The sequence below is a fragment of the Zeus faber genome (assembly GCF_960531495.2).
Source record: "Zeus faber genome assembly, chromosome: 15".
Taxonomy (NCBI): Eukaryota; Metazoa; Chordata; class Actinopteri; order Zeiformes; family Zeidae; genus Zeus; species Zeus faber.
In genome coordinates, this window is record NC_137194.1 from 27,063,649 (window position 1) to 27,083,114 (window position 19,466).

The 19,466-nt window shown below is 42.0% G+C and overlaps 1 protein-coding gene and 1 pseudogene across 2 annotated transcripts; both read left to right on the top strand.

Annotated features, from left to right (window-relative positions):
* Window positions 1-4,929: 4,929 nt before the first annotated feature.
* On the top strand, window positions 4,930-6,876 carry LOC307241306 (neurexophilin-2-like; the record flags this gene model as incomplete). The annotated part of the gene is made up of 2 exons (XM_080015344.1): window positions 4,930-5,016; window positions 5,634-6,876. 2 exons carry the CDS (start codon window positions 4,930-4,932, stop codon window positions 6,522-6,524), a joined length of 978 nt encoding a protein of 325 aa, XP_079871470.1. The 3' UTR covers window positions 6,525-6,876.
* A 2,429-nt stretch (window positions 6,877-9,305) lies between these two features.
* On the top strand, window positions 9,306-17,810 carry LOC307241307 (serine hydroxymethyltransferase, mitochondrial-like; annotated as a pseudogene). The gene is made up of 8 exons: window positions 9,306-9,317; window positions 9,411-9,551; window positions 12,536-12,599; window positions 15,386-15,622; window positions 15,723-15,804; window positions 16,652-16,771; window positions 16,900-16,902; window positions 17,667-17,810. The product of its transcript is annotated as a serine hydroxymethyltransferase, mitochondrial-like (transcript).
* Window positions 17,811-19,466: the final 1,656 nt, after the last annotated feature.

Here is a 19,466-nt window from a genome sequence, read left to right on the forward strand (position 1 = left end):
CAAGACATTATCGCGATTAGATCTACACTGATGGCCGTTTTGATCCTAGTTTCACTGTTATCTCTGTTAGTGTAATATGCTGTAGACACTAAATAATTTCTGACAATATAAATATTCTCAGATTAGGCTCCCGAGACAAAATCTTATCAAATAAGGTCTATTGTATATGAATTTGAGGGTCCTTGGTGTGAAAAAGGTTGAGAATCACAGATGTATTGTCTCAATGAGCATTTGTTTTATAAAGTATACATTTCTCAGTGTATTGTAAAATATGTTTTTATTATCATTATTATTTTTATTATCATTATTACCACTACAGCTACTACTACTAAGAATAAAGAGGACATTTGGTTTTCGTATGACCTAGCTAGCAGTATTTTCAAACAGTCTATAAGTTTATTAATGTATATGAGATTCTCTTCACATCTGCAGTGCCTTGCATGTTCAGGTCATAATGAAGGTCACAATGAGAATTCTACTGGAAAGATTGACAGTGTTGATGAAAAAAGAAAGGAGATGAGAAGGGCAGAGTGTGAAATTTAAATTCCAGTTTATAGGTAACTGTGTGTGTGTGTATGTGTGTGTGTGTGTGTGTATGTGTGTGTGTGTGTGTGTGTGTGTGTGTGTGTGTGTGTGTGTGTCTGTGTGTCTGTGTGTCTGTGTGTCTGTGTGTCTGTGTGTGTGTGTTTCCTCCTTTGCCCTACAGTAGGTGTGTGCATTTATATCCAGACCTTGCCTGGAGGAACTGTCCTATTGATCCTACTCTGTCCCAGCTCATTCTCCTCTTAAATATCATTAAAACATAATTATTTTAATCGATTTAAGCTGATCGATTAACATGGCTACGCTAAAACTGTCCTTCATTCAAATGTATTTTTGGTTAAAGAACCTGTGTGTGTGTGTGTGTCTCTTCATGGTCTTGTCTTTTCCTTGCTCTGTACTGTGTGACCTTTATAGCAATTCCTCTGGTGAGTTTCAGAGACGTGGAAGCGCTGGAAAGGGGAAAAAGCAGTTTTAGGCAGTGAGAGTGACAAATAATCTGAAACTGAATCTTACAATCACATAAGGCCGGTCGCACCAAATGTCGGTCGCACCAGACATTGGCATCACGAGGTTCCTTTGTGGTTCCAAACTGGTTCCATATCGTTGGTTGGCATGCTAGCTAGCTCGCACACCAACAGTAAAACATAGACATTATAGTATAACCACATCTACTACTGCCTCACGACTCACTGCAAACCAGGTCATAGCTTCCTCCCATCGGGACTCCCTAACAAACAATAGTGAGCTTGCTCTAACTTTGAATGCACCCATTTTCCTATCAGCTGTGGCCTGCTGCTATAAAAGGGCTGTGCGCCCACCATTCTGCTGCACAGGAATCTTCAGTGACCCTAGGAAGACAGCAGGGTTCCTATGATCATCGAACTCGAGTTAGAGTAAGCCAACTATCGTTCTATTTGGCATAGGCTCTGCCCTCTATCTCCGTCCTTATTGGCATAAGGTGAAGCCAGTTGAGTCCAGGCCCTGCTGTCAAAAACAAGGCAATAGCTCTGCCGGTACAACCAGCCATCCGACAGGCATTATAATTTCCAAGGTATAACAGAGCAGTGGGAAAAAGCGTTATATTCATATGCGGTTTTCCACTTTGAAATAGCATTGTGACTCACCTCAACAGGGAAGGTCTGCGATGTACCTGGACCAACGGTTAAAGCATCCATGCGCTAGGACTGTCCATCCTCATTTGCATATTGGACAACCTGTTCCCACTGACTTATCTGCATAATTCAGTCCGTGAAGTGGCTAAATGAGGATGCTGTGCGGACCACCGAGGAGGACAGAGATCCTTCAGATACATCCAGTAGATAAAATCTCAAAAAGGGGCAAGGCGACACCCATGAAGCTGCCATGCAAATGTCTTTCACTAACTCACCTCCAAACAGGGCCGTGGACGCCGCACAAGTGAGCCCTGATGCCAGATGGCAAAACTTGACCTGTTTCTGTGTAAGCTTGTGACATGCAATCATATAACCAATGAGAAAGCTGCTGTTACGACAGGTTTTCCAATAGTAGCCCTGCTGTAGAAAACAAACTGCTGAGTTGTGCTATGTCCCGCGCATTGCTGCTGTGCGCGGGACATATGTATCCAGAGTAGGAATAGGGCATAAACCATGGAGACATTTGTCTTTCTCGTTAGTGTGTGGTGGCGGGTAGAAAGAGTCAAGCGTGATGTCCCTCGAACGATAGGAGCTCCTGATGTTCTTCGGTATAAAAGCCGGGTTAGGTTTCAGAATAGCTCTACTCAGATCATCAATCCTAAAAAGGCAGCTGGGATGCACAGACAGGGTGGCCAGCTCTTGCACTCGTTAAGCACAAGTGCAGTTTGACATTACAGCTTTTTTAAAAGGATGGTGTCAATCGGTTCAAAGCGTTCACCTGTGAGACAGTGCAGTACCAATGGCAGGTCTCTTTTCGGGGCGCAAGAGCGTGATAGGGGTCGAATATGTCTGGCTCCCTGTAGGAAGCGTTTAATCAGAGGATGGCTAAATGCCCGTTTTTCACCAAAACCTTCATGGCAGGCAATAATAGCCGATACATACCGTTCCCCAATGGTTCAGCTCGGTGCTGATGATGGCTGGGACTGTCAACAAATGTGTTCTGTGGTGCACAGAATACACTTTTAGACTAATTAACCATGTCTGGGTGGGGCGCATTTGACGCAGACCCAGCGGAACTACTGTACAGTATGTGCCGCTGACATCAGTTCCAACTTAACCATATGATGCATAATGGTCACTGCCGACACCACCCGTAGAGGGCAGCAGTGTTCCACCACTGCCACGATAGCATTCAGATGAAGAGCTGTCAGTGTGGCTCTCATGGATAGAGAGTCCAGGGGAGTGAGACAGCACCAGTATATTGTCTAGATATTGTGATATTGTACATTGTGCGTAGGGTGGCACAGTGTATTGCACTGCTGCCGCACAGCAAGAAGGTCTCTGGGTTCGATTCACGCCTGTTGCGCTGTTGGCACTGTGCTCCCTCGCACAATCGGGTTATCTCCCGATTAGGGGGCTTTCTGTGTGGAGTTTGCATGTTCTTCCTATGCTCACATGGGCTTCCCTCCATGTAACATCAGTAAGGACCCCCACCAAAAACATGCAGAACATTGTCGTGGGAGCAGTCAAAAGAAGAGAACTCATTTCACCATTGTGGCCGGTGAAATGGCGTGTGTGTCAGTGCATGTGTGTGTGTGGTGTGTGTTACAAATAAAGATTCTTCTTCTTAGATAGAACAATATTCTCATACCTCTCCTTTGAAGTGGAACTTACTCTCACTTTGAACAGTGCGCGAGGCTAGGAAATAACCAAACTGGTACTCGTAGGTTATTCCCATAAAGGCAAAGTGCAGGAACAACTTGAGTGTCGGTAGGATGGGTATATTCATCCTTGAGATCGACTGAAGTGAACCAATTCCCTAGTGCTGTGTAGTCAACATGCGGAACGGTCTCTTTACATTCAGTTTGTTGAGAGCTTGTGAATCTAGAATTGGTCTCATTGCCCCGGTCTTTTTGGGAACCAAGAAATAGTAGGAATAGATGCAGCAGTAGTTCTGCCAGCTATTCGCTGGTGGAACGACCGTTAATGCCCCTTCCTTAATAATGCTGCTATCTCCTCTGATAAGGCAGCTGCTAGCGTCGGATTTGACATCAACGTCTGCCTGATCCCTTGAAGGGGCAGGGGGGCATCAGCAACTGCAGTGCGTAACCCCAACTCAGGGGTGAATTCAAAAAAGGATTGCGCAGCTTTTGTGGCCGCTAAACCAGCGCAAATAACAGAAAAAAGGAAATGGTGAAATACACCACTAACTTTGCTGCCATGCAAATAGCATCTTGGTGCGCCCGTGGTTTTTGTGCATATTTAAATTAGATATTATTCATACATTTGGTGCAAAATTTACCCCTTTCTATGCAAAGGCACCTCATTGCATATAGCGTCCAATTCACAAACGCCGGTGCTAATAGCCACATGCTGTTGGAGTGACGCTATCTGACCACGTCTGATTGCTAAATCCCTGTTGTGCGTTACACGTAACAGAGTGACCCTTGGGCGGGAAAGTAGGGGGCATGGTTATCAGCGGAGATTCTGTCGGTGAGAGCTGCACAGAGTCTCCACAGTTCTCAGTATATCAGTATATCAGTATAGAAATGCCGGGGAGGGGGACTGCGGTTGCTGGCACTGGTGGTTGGTGTCAGGGGCTGAAGGGGCGGTACGTACCCTCCTGGCTAGGCAGGCGGTCTCGTTGGCTCTGGGAGAGCGGTGAGATCCAGCCACAGCCCACGCTGGGACTGTGAGGCCCAAGTCATGGCCCTACCCGCCGATACTGCCAGGGCCTTAGTCTGGTGGAGGATGATGCCGGAGGTTCTTGGCACCTCATCCACCTCCTCCGGAGACAGTCTCTCTGCCCGCCGTCAAGGAGTCCAGAGAAGCTCTGAGGAGGGCGATATTATTGGCCGCCGCCGCTGATTGTGCCACAGACTTGAGGCTTTTCTCCGCAAACCCACAGAGGAGCTGGTGGCACTTATTTGGCAGGATGGGCTTCTTGTCCATCTGCCATGCGGCATAAGAGATCAAGAGCGCTGCGAGCCCGGTCTCCAGACGAGGGATCCCATTTTTCTGGGCGTTGAAACCTCCCCTGTATGGCTGTAAAGGGTAGGTAGGAGGAGACAAGCCCCTGGAAAGATCCATCGTCGTGGTCGTGGTCACAATGTAGATGTAGCGATTGATGGCGGGGAACTGCGAGCAGAGGATATCTTGCCTGGCTGCAGATGTAGTTTTGTAGACCTCTGCCACCATTTTGTTAGGGACGCCGTCTGGTGGCCTCGCTAACCCATGCTGCACAAGCTTCTGGATCTTTTGCTCCCTGTTTGGCATGGAGGGGGCCCCGGCACTCAACCCTTGCACCCAGGGAGCCTGGCCCTGGAAAGGGCCGCTCGGTCGCTCATCTTCGGATCTTCAGGTAAGGATCTTCAGGTCGCTAAATCTTTGCTCCTCATTCAATGAATTGTCGTTGAAGAAAATGGGGAGCAGAAAGGTGGGCGCATGGCCCTTTTATAGCGGCAGGCCACAGCTGAAAGGTTGATGGGCACATTCAAATTTTCTGTAAGGCGCACATGCACGGAGGGAAGCCCAAAAGGACGAAGCTAGAGGGCAGAGCCTATGTGAAATAGAACCACCGTTTCAGAGGTCAACATAGCCAAAGCAGGTTTGCTAGCCTCAAATGGTTACATCAAAGTTCTCCAAAGTTGAACTCCAAGCAAAGGTAAATCAGAGTAAATTGACATTCCTACTGGAAACAAACGCACTGATTAGTTATGGAGGTAAACTGATATTTACCTCCACAACTGGCTATGTGTTTTTGTTCTAGATTCTTTATCCACTTCCCTGAACATTGGAAATGGTATATTGGGGCTGTAGTTTGTGATTTCATTTTATCTCTCTATTTCATACATGAAAACATTGATTTAGCGTCTTTGCATAAGTTTAAGTACTTTATATTCTTCAGAGATCATCCAACGTCGGTCAGAAATGCCACAAATGCCACTCTCACTTTCATTCTCATTTTACATCCCTCAGGTCCAAGAAATGACTGAACCCATGGCTTATCAGAAACTCAGGCCAGGAGGGCCAGTCACACAAATTCCTCCATATGAAGCACAGTTTAATGGGGTAGGAAGAGGGGAGCCCATGGGAGCTGCGCTGAAGGTCAAACATCTTTCCAAAGACTTACAGATCATCTCCACAAAACCCAAATCATCAGTGTATGGCTCTCCCGGCCCATATGGTTGGACCCAGAACATCTCGCAGGCACTGGATCAATATCTGTACCGTTCCACTCCCAAAGTCAAACCCCCTGCGAAATCATCAACAAAGACCAAAAAGATTCTTGGATGGGGTGACTTTTACTTCAATGTGAAAACAGTAAAATTCAGTCTTCTGGTGACCGGGAAAATTGTGGATCACATCAACGGGACCTTCAGCGTCTATTTTCGGCACAACTCTTCCCGCCTAGGTAACATCACAGTCAGCATTGTCCCTCCGTCAAAGACTGTGAACTGGGAGGTTCTAGGAGCTGAGGATCTGGACGCTAACACTGGCAACCCAGCGTTTCTTGTACCAGAGTTCCAGCTCAAACAGGGCCACCCGGAGACTACCGGCACTGGAACCGTGGACCCACTGAAACAGCAGCAGCAGCAACAGCAGGAGGTGATGGTGATGACGGAACTGAACTGCCGCGTGGAATACCAGAGAACCAACAGGTCTAAGAAGACCAAGCCCTGCCTCTACGACCCAGGGCAAACTTGCTACACTGAAAACACTCAGTCACAGGCCGCCTGGATCTGCGCAAAACCCTTCAAGGTGATCTGTATCTTCATCGCCTTCACTGGGACCGACTACAGACTCGTCCAGAAAATTTGTCCGGACCATAACTTTCAGCGAGAGGAAAGTCAGCCGCACTTTGGATGAGGGAGTTTGGATCTAGATATTTATCAGTTACCCATTTGTCATACCCAATCCACACAGCCCCCCTTTCACACATGCAGTGACACACAGAGATATTCCAGAACTTTTTTTGTCATGTGTGAAGAGGAGCCGGAGTCAATTTTCATAAAAGGTTCCTCATTTTGAACTGGCAATATCTAGAAAGATCTAATGTTACGGCAAAATTTGTAACTGCCATCAATCAAGCATCGACAGGATTATTCTTATGTAACTTTTACATGGAGCAAAAAAGAAAGTAATCACTAAAGAGAGAGATGTGTTATATTCTGCAGCTTGATTGCGGTTTTGTCGCAATTTGTGTAAAATCTTAATATAAAATGGCTGGACAATGGAAAGATTTTGAGATATGGAATCTATGAGTGGTCATTTTCCGGGCTGTCTTCCGGGCTGCCTGGGCCCCAGCCTACACTACAGCCTTTTTCCAGAACCGGCCGATTCCATGCAATCGTAACAGCGTATTCGAAACAAATCCCCCTCGGGGGGGGTTTATCACCAGAGTAGCCGTGTCTAAATAGTGGAAAAAAACACAACCTTACCCAAATAATTAACCTGGCAGTGTAACCTGGCACTGGTTACATGTGTGAAAGGGGCATCACTGACTTTTTTAGTTCATTCAGTGTTGCATGTTCATGTGTACTATACTAACTATGCTATGTTATACCTCTCTAATGATTCAAAAGATATTGACTCTTGAAGGTTTGTATTTTCTGACAAAAATAATATGTCAACACTGAGTGCAAATTTTGAACACTCTTCTGTGTTTGTACATTTCAGTATTTGATGTATTCACTGCTTTGTTAAAACAAAAAATACGGATATTATTTAACTGTCTCTATTTTTCAAACTACAAGATCATGAGTGCAACATCAGACCCAATCCCCAAAACCAATATTGGTATCTGTGCATCCCTAAAATTCTTTGTTATAATTTTCTGCAAAAATAAGCTTTGGGATGACATACTTACCATATCAGTGTTGAAAAGTAAGATTAAAATGTTTTGAAAGTGACATTTTTCTAGGATTTAATGACTGTATGCTGAGTCAAAATTTGAATGCCCCGATATCGACTATCAAAGACATAATGGGACATTAATACATTTGGAGACATCTTAAGATCTTAACTCAGAAAATCCTTATTTTTAAATGACTGGCAAATGATTTTCACAAAGCACTTTCTTCCCTAAAATGAATGGAATGAAGCCTATTGAAGTTTGATTTTAACTGTAGATAATTGTGTATACTATACACAGAATGGTGGATGATGAAAACTGTATTTGTAGATAACTATTTCTGATTTATATAGATGTATTTCCCTTTCATTATTAATTAATTCTAATTTGAATGTGCTGCTGCCCACATTGGCACAACTTGCAGATCAGAAATAATTGTGACTTCAAAGAACATTAACAAATCGAGATATCATTCATCATTGGTATTATTATTGTTTATCATCTATCTAGTGGTATCACATCATAGTGAAATTAAGTCAATAAAATATATAACTGTGACCAAAACTTTTCCAAAGATATGAGTTCTGAAATATTTGAGGGAGTTTCAGTTTGATGTCCTACCTTAGACGACCATACAGTTCAATGTGATGAACCTCAGGTGGATTGGTGAACATGGGATTTTAAATGCAGAAGCAGATATTAGAAAGATATCAATCTTATATGAAATAACCTACAATTCTCATGATAATAAATCTGCCCCCATAGCCCAGCCCTTGTGCGCTCGTCTCGATTTCCTCCCACATTGATTTCACTATAACAAACTGCAAAGTTTCTGCTTCACAAGCTGCTCCACCATGCTCTCCCTGTCACTGAGATATGGGTTATGGGTGAATATTTGGTTTTCTTAGTTGCCTGTTTTGGAGTTTGACAGTTTAGCTGTGAAGCTTGCAGTTGCACGTTATAATTGTATGTACCTTTTACATATGACAAAACCACCAATTATTGATTATGAATTATCTTCCCGTTGCCTGTCTAACCTGTTATTTGTGAAAATACCCTATATGCTATTAATGATCTTATTATTGCATTGAGATACTTTAACTTCATGTGATATATATAAGTGAGAGATTTTAACCCAGCATGCTTGCATTACCAAAATGCTGTAGGCTCTAAACGAGGCTGCACACTAAGCCTCTGATGGATTGATTTGACTGAGTCAAAATTGTGTGTTGTGTTTTTCTTATTTAATTCGGTGTGTATTCCCTTAACATAGTCCCATAGCTTTATGTGTTCAGCTTTTAGGATTTTTTTGTTCTTTACGGCACATTATAGTCACAATCTGTTGATTGTGTAAGACCCAATAAGCTTAAATCTTCGCCACAAGGAGAAAATCTGCTGAACAGCAGCTAATCATTCTCTCAGGACAAAGTAAAAGATAGTTACATAACTGTCGTGCAGTTAATATCTGGCCTTCAGCAAACATGACCCTGATAACTCAGCTCTGTAGCTTCCCACATGGCTGCTCCACATCACACTCCACAAAGTCCAGGCTTTTCTACAACTGCTAGACTGTTCTTAAACCAATTTTCCAGTGCATTTAATTCAAGGGTCCTTTTAAATTCAACAACCACATTGTTCTGAATGCCTTCCCTTCAGTGCTCATCACAAAGTGAGATGGAGTTTATTTTCGTGCAGACACAGAATACAGATATTTTCCCTCAATTTTATATTGTCAACCAGGGCAAATAGATTGCCCTAAAAGGAAGGACGTTTTGTTTTTTTCAAGTCTTTTAACAATGAGTGACACAGTAATGATCTAAAAGAAAGACGAGGCATGTTTCCTTGTCTTTCAAAAGTCATCCATTTCACAGCTGTTATTGAGGGGCCGTCCCCCGGTGAAGCTTCCCCTGCGAGGCCTGGCTGGCGGTTGGGGGTCGTGGACGGGACAGGAGAGCCTCGCTCAGGACGACCCCGAGCTGTGGAGCCTCCTGAGGCAGGAGAAGGACCGGCAGTGCAGAGGACTGGAACTCATCGCATCCGAGGTGGGGGAGGCTTTTGGAAGAATGATGGAGAGAGAGAGAGAGAGAGAGAGAGGGAGAGAGTATAAAGACTATAATTAGATTTCAAAAACAACATTTCTTTGACCTTTTTTATCAGGATAACATTGAACCGTATTTCTACACCGAAACACCAAATTTAAGTTTAATTTAAATTGAATTTTCCAGGTAAAATAAAGGTTTAAGTAGAAAAAAAATCTTTGTATTATGGGTGTCATACCTATACCAGCCAAGGTATCACTGAACCAAGTATAGTATCACGTTACCACTCATGTTTTTTGGATGCTGTGTTTGTTCTTAGTGTTTCCCCTAAACCTGATCTGGCACTGTTCACTCAACAAAAATGTAAGAAACAACAAACACTGCTGAACATATTTGCCTCACGGTAATATTCAGCCACAGCAAATAGAAGCACCGTAATAAGTTCTACTGTATATAAACTGCTGTTATGTTGTTGATATCCTGGGTACTACACTGGTACTTATAGCTCTACTGCAGCACTACGGTTGAATACTGTGCTTCTCTACTGTGTGTATGTCATGAGGCAAAGCGACGGTGCCAGACAAGAAACGGGAGACAGTTCATTACTTATCGCCCCTGGCAACACGCTCCCATCCCCCAATGCCCCTGTACTCAACTGGTGGGTAAAAATTAAGATAAAAAAACAGATGACAGTAAAAGGTGGAAGGCAGAAAGATTCCTCAGTAAACTGCAAAGCCAGTCAGTCAGTCAGTTCCCTGAGCTTGGTGCATCCTTTTGGGTGTTTTACACTTTTCTGCAGAGAATTCCCTTAAAATTTCTGCCACATATGTCTTCACAAGTGGCTGTTTCATCAGAGCGCACGCTGGCAGATGAAGGATCCTTTATTCTTCAATAATTATCAACCCATCAGTCACAACACTTCCGACGCCCGTTTTCCACCTACTTGTGCATGTGCTGTCAGTCACATGCTGCAGAGGGCCACGTCTCCGCGGAGGACCCCCGGCAGGAACATAGTCAAACAATCCCATTAGAAGAACCACTGATCTCTCCTTTATTTGAGCAAATATCCTGTAGCAGCAGGAGAAGGGGAAATAGAAAGGAGATGATATGGTGATAGAGCGAGAGAGAGAGAGGCGGAAATAAGGAAGGAGAAAGAAAGAAATTTAAGAAAAGAAAGAAAAGGGAGCACAGACAAAATGCATTAGAGAATATACTAAAATTGAATGTTGAAAACTTTTATACCAGTAACCAAGCTTTAAGATAAGATATAACTCTATTAATCCTAAATGTCCAAAAGGTTGCAGCATGCCACATGTAAAAAGAGATATCTGAATCATCTTTGGTTAACGGAGTTTAATTTACATAATATCCATCCACCCATACATTTATTGTTCATGTTTTAATTTGCTTGTTATTTGTTCATTTACATAACAAATTGGTGTGGCACACTGACATACACAATTATAAAGCTTGTTAAGTTGAATTAGAGAGAGAGAGAGAGAGAGAGAGAGGGAGAGAGCGAAAGAGAGAGCTTATATTATGTATTGTAAGTTCTGCGCCGGAACGATTTGAGGGATCGCCTGAACAGCCCCTGAAACCTAACAGGTTTCGGGTGATGACACAAGACAAGGAGAGTGGGTGGATGAGGTAGAGGGAGAGAGAGAGAGAGATAGACAGATGGGAAAAGTGAAGGAAGAGAGTGATGCTGTAGATGTGGTGGAAAGACAGAGAGAGAGAGAGAGAGAGAGAGAGAGAGCGAGAGAGAGAGAACCAAAGGGATGAATGGCAGGGATGCAGAGCGTTATGGGGAAAAAAAGAGAACATTAGCAGGTTAAGAGAAGGAGAAAGAGAGAGAAATGGTACAAAAGTGAGAAGGAAAAAGTGAAATGACGTTAACTTCTCTCCCTCAGCGGTTTGGTTTCTGGAGCGACTCTGGGAGTCTTGACACAGCGCTCAGACCCCGCGGGACTCTGCGTCTCCAGTTCCCCTAAAATCATTCTCGTTTTGTAGGTCCTCCTGTGGAGCACATCTCCTGTTCATGCCACACTGACTCAGGTTTTCGGGAGTATCCTACAGGGTTAATTGGATGTGATGAGGCTGACTGTCTTCTTTCTGTGTGTTATGAAGCTGAGGAAATTAAAACCAATTGCAGAGACGACAAGACAAAACGAGGAGAGAGAAAACAGCAGAAGCAATAAACTAAAAATAGCAACAACAACAAAAAAATAAATACTCAGGATCCTTAGCTTGGACTAATACAGAAGGTTTCCGGAGCGTGAGCAAAAGGCGCAGTCTGTTGAGACTCAGAAAACTTCATAACGAAAAGCAAGGTTTAAACAGAGAAGATAACAAAACAATGAAAACAATCAGTACTGATATGCTGATCAGTGTTTCAAGATGCTGGTGATTCCCGGAGCGCTCTCTCTGGTGGCCAGGTGAGGGATAGGCCGAATCCTTTCCATTGTGTATAAATTACATTACATTACATTACATTACATTACATTTAGCAGACGCTTTTGTCCAAAGACAAATAAACATAAATGCACATATTATGTGCATTTATGTTTATTTGTCTTTTTTTAATTGTGTTTGAAATTTTTTTTAAATCAATCTAATACATCTAATAATCTGAAATTCCTCTCCGGGATTGTGAGTCAACCATTTGGATTTTCTGATGAGCGTCAACCGAGAGGTTAATCCTTCTGTTTCATGCTTCAGTGTCCAAGCGCGTGGCTGGTGCAAATATACGGAAACAGGATTTCTAGTTTCTGAATCTGGAATTTTCCACCTCTGCCTTCAGGTTGGGGCTTGCCGCATCAGTCACTTTCATGTTTTAAAATGCATGCATATGCCAAACCAATGTTTTTTTCAGAATTCTTGTCCAGACAAAATGTTCTCAATTTGGAGTTACTAAAAATCAAATGGATCTGCTCATCCGTAATTAGCCTTAATGTGTTGGTGTTTATTTGTTCTTGTTTGGGTCACAGAACTTCTGCAGTCGTGCTGCTCTGGAAGCTCAAGGCTCCTGTCTGAACAACAAGTACTCTGAGGGTTACCCTGGACAGAGACGGAGACGGCCAAAAAACACACATTGTACACTCAGACATACCATTACAGTAGCATATACCGTAATGGTATACCGTTATACCATTGGCCTCATTGTCACTTCTGATAATTTGCACTGCATTAGGGTGTGGTCACATGGTCACATGTTTTATTTATATATTCTATAGTAGAGAAAGCGGTCCCCACAATGCACATTTTGTATCCATAGCCCAGACCATAGACTGTATAAGAAATGTAGTGTAGTGTCTGTGGCAACACCGGTTGGTTTCTGAGCAGTCACTTTGAAGCCTCAAGTTTGGCTCTACGCTTGTTTTTACCATCTTGACATGATGGAGGCAGACCTTTGTAGTTTTCAACACTCAAACTGGGTGCTGTTCCGTTACATTGAATGTAAAACAGCTGGTGGCAGTGGAGGAAAATAAGTGTGAACACTATACATAACAGGTTGTGTCAGGGGCCACCGCCGTGTTTAGGGGACACCCTGAGCAGCGTTTTAATGTGATGATGCTAATGTGATTAATGTGCATAATATGAGAGCCAGCTATAACAACTACACTTGCAGGCACGCAAACAAAACACACACAAAGTATGCACTATGTTCTATTTTTAAGATCTTGGAGTTCCTAATGTTTTCATTTCCCATCAACAAAAACAGCCTTCGGGAAGCAGTGACGTTAAAACAAGGCGTGAAGATGTGAAGTGACAGACCAGATGATCTCAGATCTATTAAAATCCATCACCAAGTGAACGATTCATATCATATAATGCTGGAAGTTTTTTTTTTACCTATCATAAATCAAGGGTTTCGTTGTGCATTGTACAGTGTGTCCTTTTAAAATTCCATATGATGAATTACAACTGCAGTGGCAGAGCAATATTTTTATATTTGCCGTCTGCACACTGCAGCTGTTCAGAGGAAAAAACACGCTTTTCAGATGTCTACTTTTTTAGGTTACATAAAAACTTATTTTCTGAAAATCCTTAAAACTAACACTAAAGCACAAACGTTTGTTTTAACCCAAAACATAAACAAAGTTACAAAATTCATTTTTGTAACTTTGTTTCTGTTTTGGGTAAAAAAAACCCTGACATAGTAAGGAGAGCAATGACACGAGTGAGTGATGATTAAAACTATGTAATAACTTTGACCCCCATTATGTATGGTAGGTTTATTGGATATTGTCACATTTTTCTTGTTCATTTTTACGATATTTTTTCCTATTTTTTAGGTTAATTGTATATTGCCAAATTGTTCCATTCTTCTGATGAAATGTTTTATTATTATCAGTATTATCATTTTTGGTATATATTTTTTATATTTATATTTGTGGTTTATTGTTAATTTTAAGGTACACTATTGTTATTGCTCAGACTCCATATTTTTCAATCTTGGCATTTTTCGGGCTAAAAGTATCTGAAACACGACAATCGCAGTACGCACAGACATGATTGAGGTCTTCCGCCCTCCAGCACAAAGACACCGACGACGATGGGTTGTATACATCAGTTTATTGTAGAGAGGAGGCCAGGTGGAATAAGCCCACGAGCAGATTGAACATGTCATGACAAGGCTGCTATCCTGAGTGTGTGTGTGGATGGGGCTTTTAACCTGCTGCCCAACCAATGAGCAACAGGTATGCAGCCACAATGACCCAATCACCTAGATCCAGGTAAGTTGTGGCTGCTCAAACCATCTCATCCACACACCACACCACAGGGACGTTTCAGACGTTTTGTCAGTTGAGTTTGATCAATATCGATCTACATTTGGAGCAGAAATTATTGAAAAACTGTTGTTTATTTGATTCGTTTCAGGAGCGGGGTGCTTTGTGACATCATCATCTGAAGTTATATAAGTCCAAGTCTCGCCTCTAGTCCAAGTCTTCGCATCCAACCATTTGTGAGTGTGACACATAGACAGACAACTTGAGCCGATGCTGTGTTTGAAGGAAACTTGGAAAATTATAACTCGTTCTGTGTTTTACAAAACCCCGAATATTATAATCGTTCAAAGAAGAAGTTTTCGAACCGCGGAACTTTCTAAGAACCTTTGGGGGAACCGACCCTTTCTTTTATGTCTGCATTGCATAATCCAGGAACAACTGTAATTGTTAAAAAATAAGTTCTTGAGGGATACTCAAGCTGAACCACAGAAGAGCAACATTCAGTGATGTAAGTCCAAGGTGATTGGTTGAAACACATGAGCATGATAAATACTCCTGTGATAAAACACATGACAAAGTTGGATACCTAATTTAAAGTAAACATGTCTTTTTTTATAGATAATTTATTTCACAAACATTAAATGTACGTTAAAAAAACAGCGTGCCTCCGCCCCGACCTCGCAGTGGCTACGACGGACTGGGAGCGACACTCGATCACAGGGTTTCCTCAGTGCGACCTGACCAAGCTGCATCGCCCTGGGCGGCGAACGGAAAAGAGCAAGAGGACAACAGTGGCTAACTGTTACAGCGCCGTACAGACCTTCTATCACAGTCCAGAAAATCAACACTGAGACTCAGATATATCAGCCTCCGAGATTACGACTGTATTAACACAAGCACCATGGTGAGTTTTACAGCCAAATGCGGGCGGCTGCTTAACTTGCGCTGCGTTTCACAGAACCCGGAAAACCATAATACGTACCTAAAACTAATAAACTGGACCCTTTGCATTGCTGCCTGCATCCATATTTTATATTGTTACTGCTTGTTTTTGTTGTTTATTGTCAATTCTTAGGATTATTGCATATTGTCATTTTCTATTTTCAGTATCTGTCCGTCCGTCTGTCTGTCTGTCTGTCTGTCTGTACTATGGTGGAGCAGAGGTGGTGAACCAGATCGAGCTGCTGTGCCAGAGACGAGCTCTGTCGGCCTTCGGCCTGGAGCTGGTGCACCGGGGGGTAAACGTCCAGCCCTACTCCCGGTCCCGCCCATCTTTGCTGTCTACACCTCGGTGCTGCAGCCTCAGCACCACATCATGGGCCTGGACCTGCCAGACGGGAGACAATAAATTGACATCAGACTCTCCCTTCAAGTTCTAACTCAAGTTATCCTTCATTGATTTATTGAAAATACTGCATTGTTTTTCTGTTCTGGTCCTTTCCAGTCTCACCCAAGGCTACATGATGAACGGCAAAATAATCCCAGCCACGTCCATCTATTTTGGATCAATGCTGTACAAACTCAACGTGAGTTCTTATGTTATATTTTCACAATACAAAACAATAATAAATAAGCAGTAATACCATTACTGTTCCTACTAATTACGCCATTACTACTGCCACAAATAGTATTACTGCTGCTTCTACAGTACTAACAGTACTACTACTACCGCCACTACTACTACTACTACTACTACTACTACTACCACTACTACTACTACTATTACTACTACTACTACTACTACTACTAATAATAATAATAATAATTATAATCATAATAATTATAATAATTATAATCATAATAATAATATAAGATCAAACATTTTATTAATAGAGGAAAATCCAAGATAAATAACATATTTATATTATATAAATGTATAATTATATTATATATTATATAATTTTTAGATTGTGATTATTATGATTATAATGACTATTGTGATTATTATTATTATAAGTGATAATGAGCTGATAATGATTACAATATTATTACTACTGCTTCTACTACAACTACTGATATAATAATAATAATAATAAAATTAATAATCATAATAATAATAATAATAATAATAATAATAATAATAATAATAATAATAATGAATAAATAAACAATAATAATAATTATTATTATTATTATAAAATCAAAGTTCAAATATTAAATCACAGTAAGAAAGGCAGAATTAGAAAAGGCTAGTTATGGCTTGTCAACATCAAAACATCGAATCGAAAAGTAGTCCTGTGCTTTCTATATTTTCATCGCGAGACAAACAATCAAATCACGTGGTTACCCTCTGGTTCCTCCTCTCTCTTTGTTTCTGTTTCTCTGGATGGTTGTGGACCTGTTCCATCCATCTCGCCTTCCTGCCTCTCACAGTTGGCGACGGGCCTAATCGACTACGATCAGCTGGAGAAGACGGCTCGTCTCTTCAGGCCCCAACTTATCTTCGCCGGAACCAGAGCCTATGCCCGCCTCATCGACCTCGCCGCAATGAAGGTTTTATGACCTCTCTATTCTCTTCTGTTCTATTCTATTCTATTCTATTCTGTTCTATTCGCTTCTATTCTATTCCATACTGTTTTGTTGTGTTAGGTTCTGTTTTTTTATGTCCTGTTCTTCTCTAGTGGGTACGGTGGCACAGTGCATTGCACTGCTGCCTCAAAGCTAGAAGGCCCTGGCTTCTATTCCTGCCTGGGGTGCTGTTGGCACCGTGCTCCGGCGGGTTATCTCCCAATTAGGGGCCTTTCTGTGTGGAGGTTGCATGTGCTCACATGGGGTTTCCTCCATGTAACATCAGTAAGGACCCCCACCAAAAACATGCAGAACATTGTCATCTGATCGGCGATGGACATTTGTAACTGGTTGTATACTGCCCGCTGCTCATGGCTCCTGCCCCTCCGGAGGAAGAACAAGCCAGGACGGGTTGAAAGCAGAGATCTCACCGGCCACCATCCAAAGCATTTGTGTGTGTATTGGTCGCCATGAGTGCATGTGTTGTGGTGTGTGACAAATAAAGATTCTTCTTCTGTATACTGTTCTATTTTATTATATTTTACTCTATTGTGGTCTGATCTGTTATCATTTCAATTAAATCTGTATTGTCCCACAAGGGAAATTCGATTTTCACACATTATTTAGAACCAATATTCACCATGCGGGTTCAACAATCAATCATTGATAAATAAAATTCTTCATCATACTGGGTTAATCAATAGGTTCATCTTCAGTCAAACATTGATCATCCAATGAGAAATGATGCAATGCAAAATAATGCATTGTACCCTAATCTACTCTTCTTTTTATACATTTGGTATATATTTAAATCCCATTGTCATTATATATATTAAATATATTTAATAATCTAGTTTCTGAATTAACATCCTTGTCACAGCTGTGTGATGAGATAAACGCCTTCCTCCTGGCGGACATGGCCCACATCAGCGGCCTGGTGGCTGCTGCCGCCGTGCCCGCCCCTTTTCCGCACGGCGACCTGGTCACCTCCACGACCCACAAGTCCCTGCCTGGATCCCGGTGAGAGTGGGAATCATAGGACCGATCTATTTCTGTTACACGTCAGAGCTGAGAGTCATCCTGCTGCTGGGTTGAAAACTGTGCTAGTTCTGCTTTACGGTTTATTCTGACATCTAATCTGATTCACCTAGAATGTATCAATCATAGAGACAATAGAAGATTAACATTGATACTTATTGATGCTGTATGTTCTATCACTTCCCCCAGGTGAACGGACAACCACCTGTTGCTGGTTGACCTCCGACCCTGCAGTATGGATTGAGCCCGGGCGGAGCGGGTCCTGGAGCTGGTGTCAATCACTGCCAACAAAAACACGTGACTCGGGGCGCACACGTGACTGTGGCTCGGTGCGCACTGTATTCACAACTAATGAAATATGACAAAATATTAAAAAATTCAAAAATAACAAACAAAACTAAAAAGCTCCCAAATTATGGGATTTTGGTGAATGATATAAAATTGCTAATGTTGGAAAGATGCGGGGCCCTTAAAGTTAGGAATCCACCCGTCATTCTGTCTGACTCCTGTCTGTCTGTTGTGATGCTTCTTTCTTCTCTCTCTCTCTCCCTCCCTCCTCATTCATTCTCTTGATCCTTCGCTCTCCTGTCTCTCTACTAGTGTGTGTGTGTGTGTGTGTGTGTGTGTGTGCGCGCGTGTGTGTGTGTGTCACTGTGTAGTCATCTCCTTGTCTGTCTGTCAGTGTCTCTGTCAATCAATCTCTTCAGGTCTCAACATCTCTCTCTCTCTCTCTCTCTCTCTCTCTCTGTCTCTCTCTCTGTCTGTTTCTCGCTTTCTCACTCTCTCGCTCTCTCTTGCTCTCCCGCTCTCGCTCTCCCGCTCTCGCTCTTTCTCTTTCTCTCAGTGAACCACACAGATATTAATTGGATATATTGGATCACACATCTCTTTTTGTTCAATAACTGTTATGTTATGTGTTTTATTTTCATTCTCCTCTGTCTTTACCCCCTGGACACAGGAATGCCGGCTTTGACCTCCAGACAGTTCAAGGAGGTCGAAGGTTATGGAGTTTATCGATGAGGGGGATCCAAATTGCGCGGATGTAAAGAAGAAAACCGGTAAGAAAATCAAAATCAAATGCATGCATGCATTTTCCTGCATATTTGAATATAATGGGTGCTCATGTTGCTATATAATGATTTTATGTTGTATTGATATTTTAACTCGTCTTTGCTGCTTTTCTTGACCAGCTTTTCAAGAAAAAAGATGAATTCTCAGTGTGGCAACCCTGCTTAAATAAAGGTTACATCAATAGAAATAAAATGAATATGACGCTGCTGAGAGCTATAGCAGGGTTCTACAACTTCTGATGTGTTGGTCAGATCCACCCAGCCTTAGATGTATCACTTATATCTAAAAAGTATCAATATCAAATATGGATTAGTGAGTAAGCTTCACTTTACATTCAATTCCACAACCAGACAGATCTACAGATTTTTTTTTTTTATTATTATTAGAGTGGAGTCCTTGGTTGCACTGAGAAATATCGATTCATTTTGTTAAACCGAAAATTTTCAATGTTTTCTCAACTTAAAATGTATTCTTAAACTCTCCATTTTAAGTTGAAGAAACCGGAAAAAAAGAGGTATTACTAATTAAAGCACTGTTTTTTTCCCCCAGTAGAATAACCTCAATTTTGATC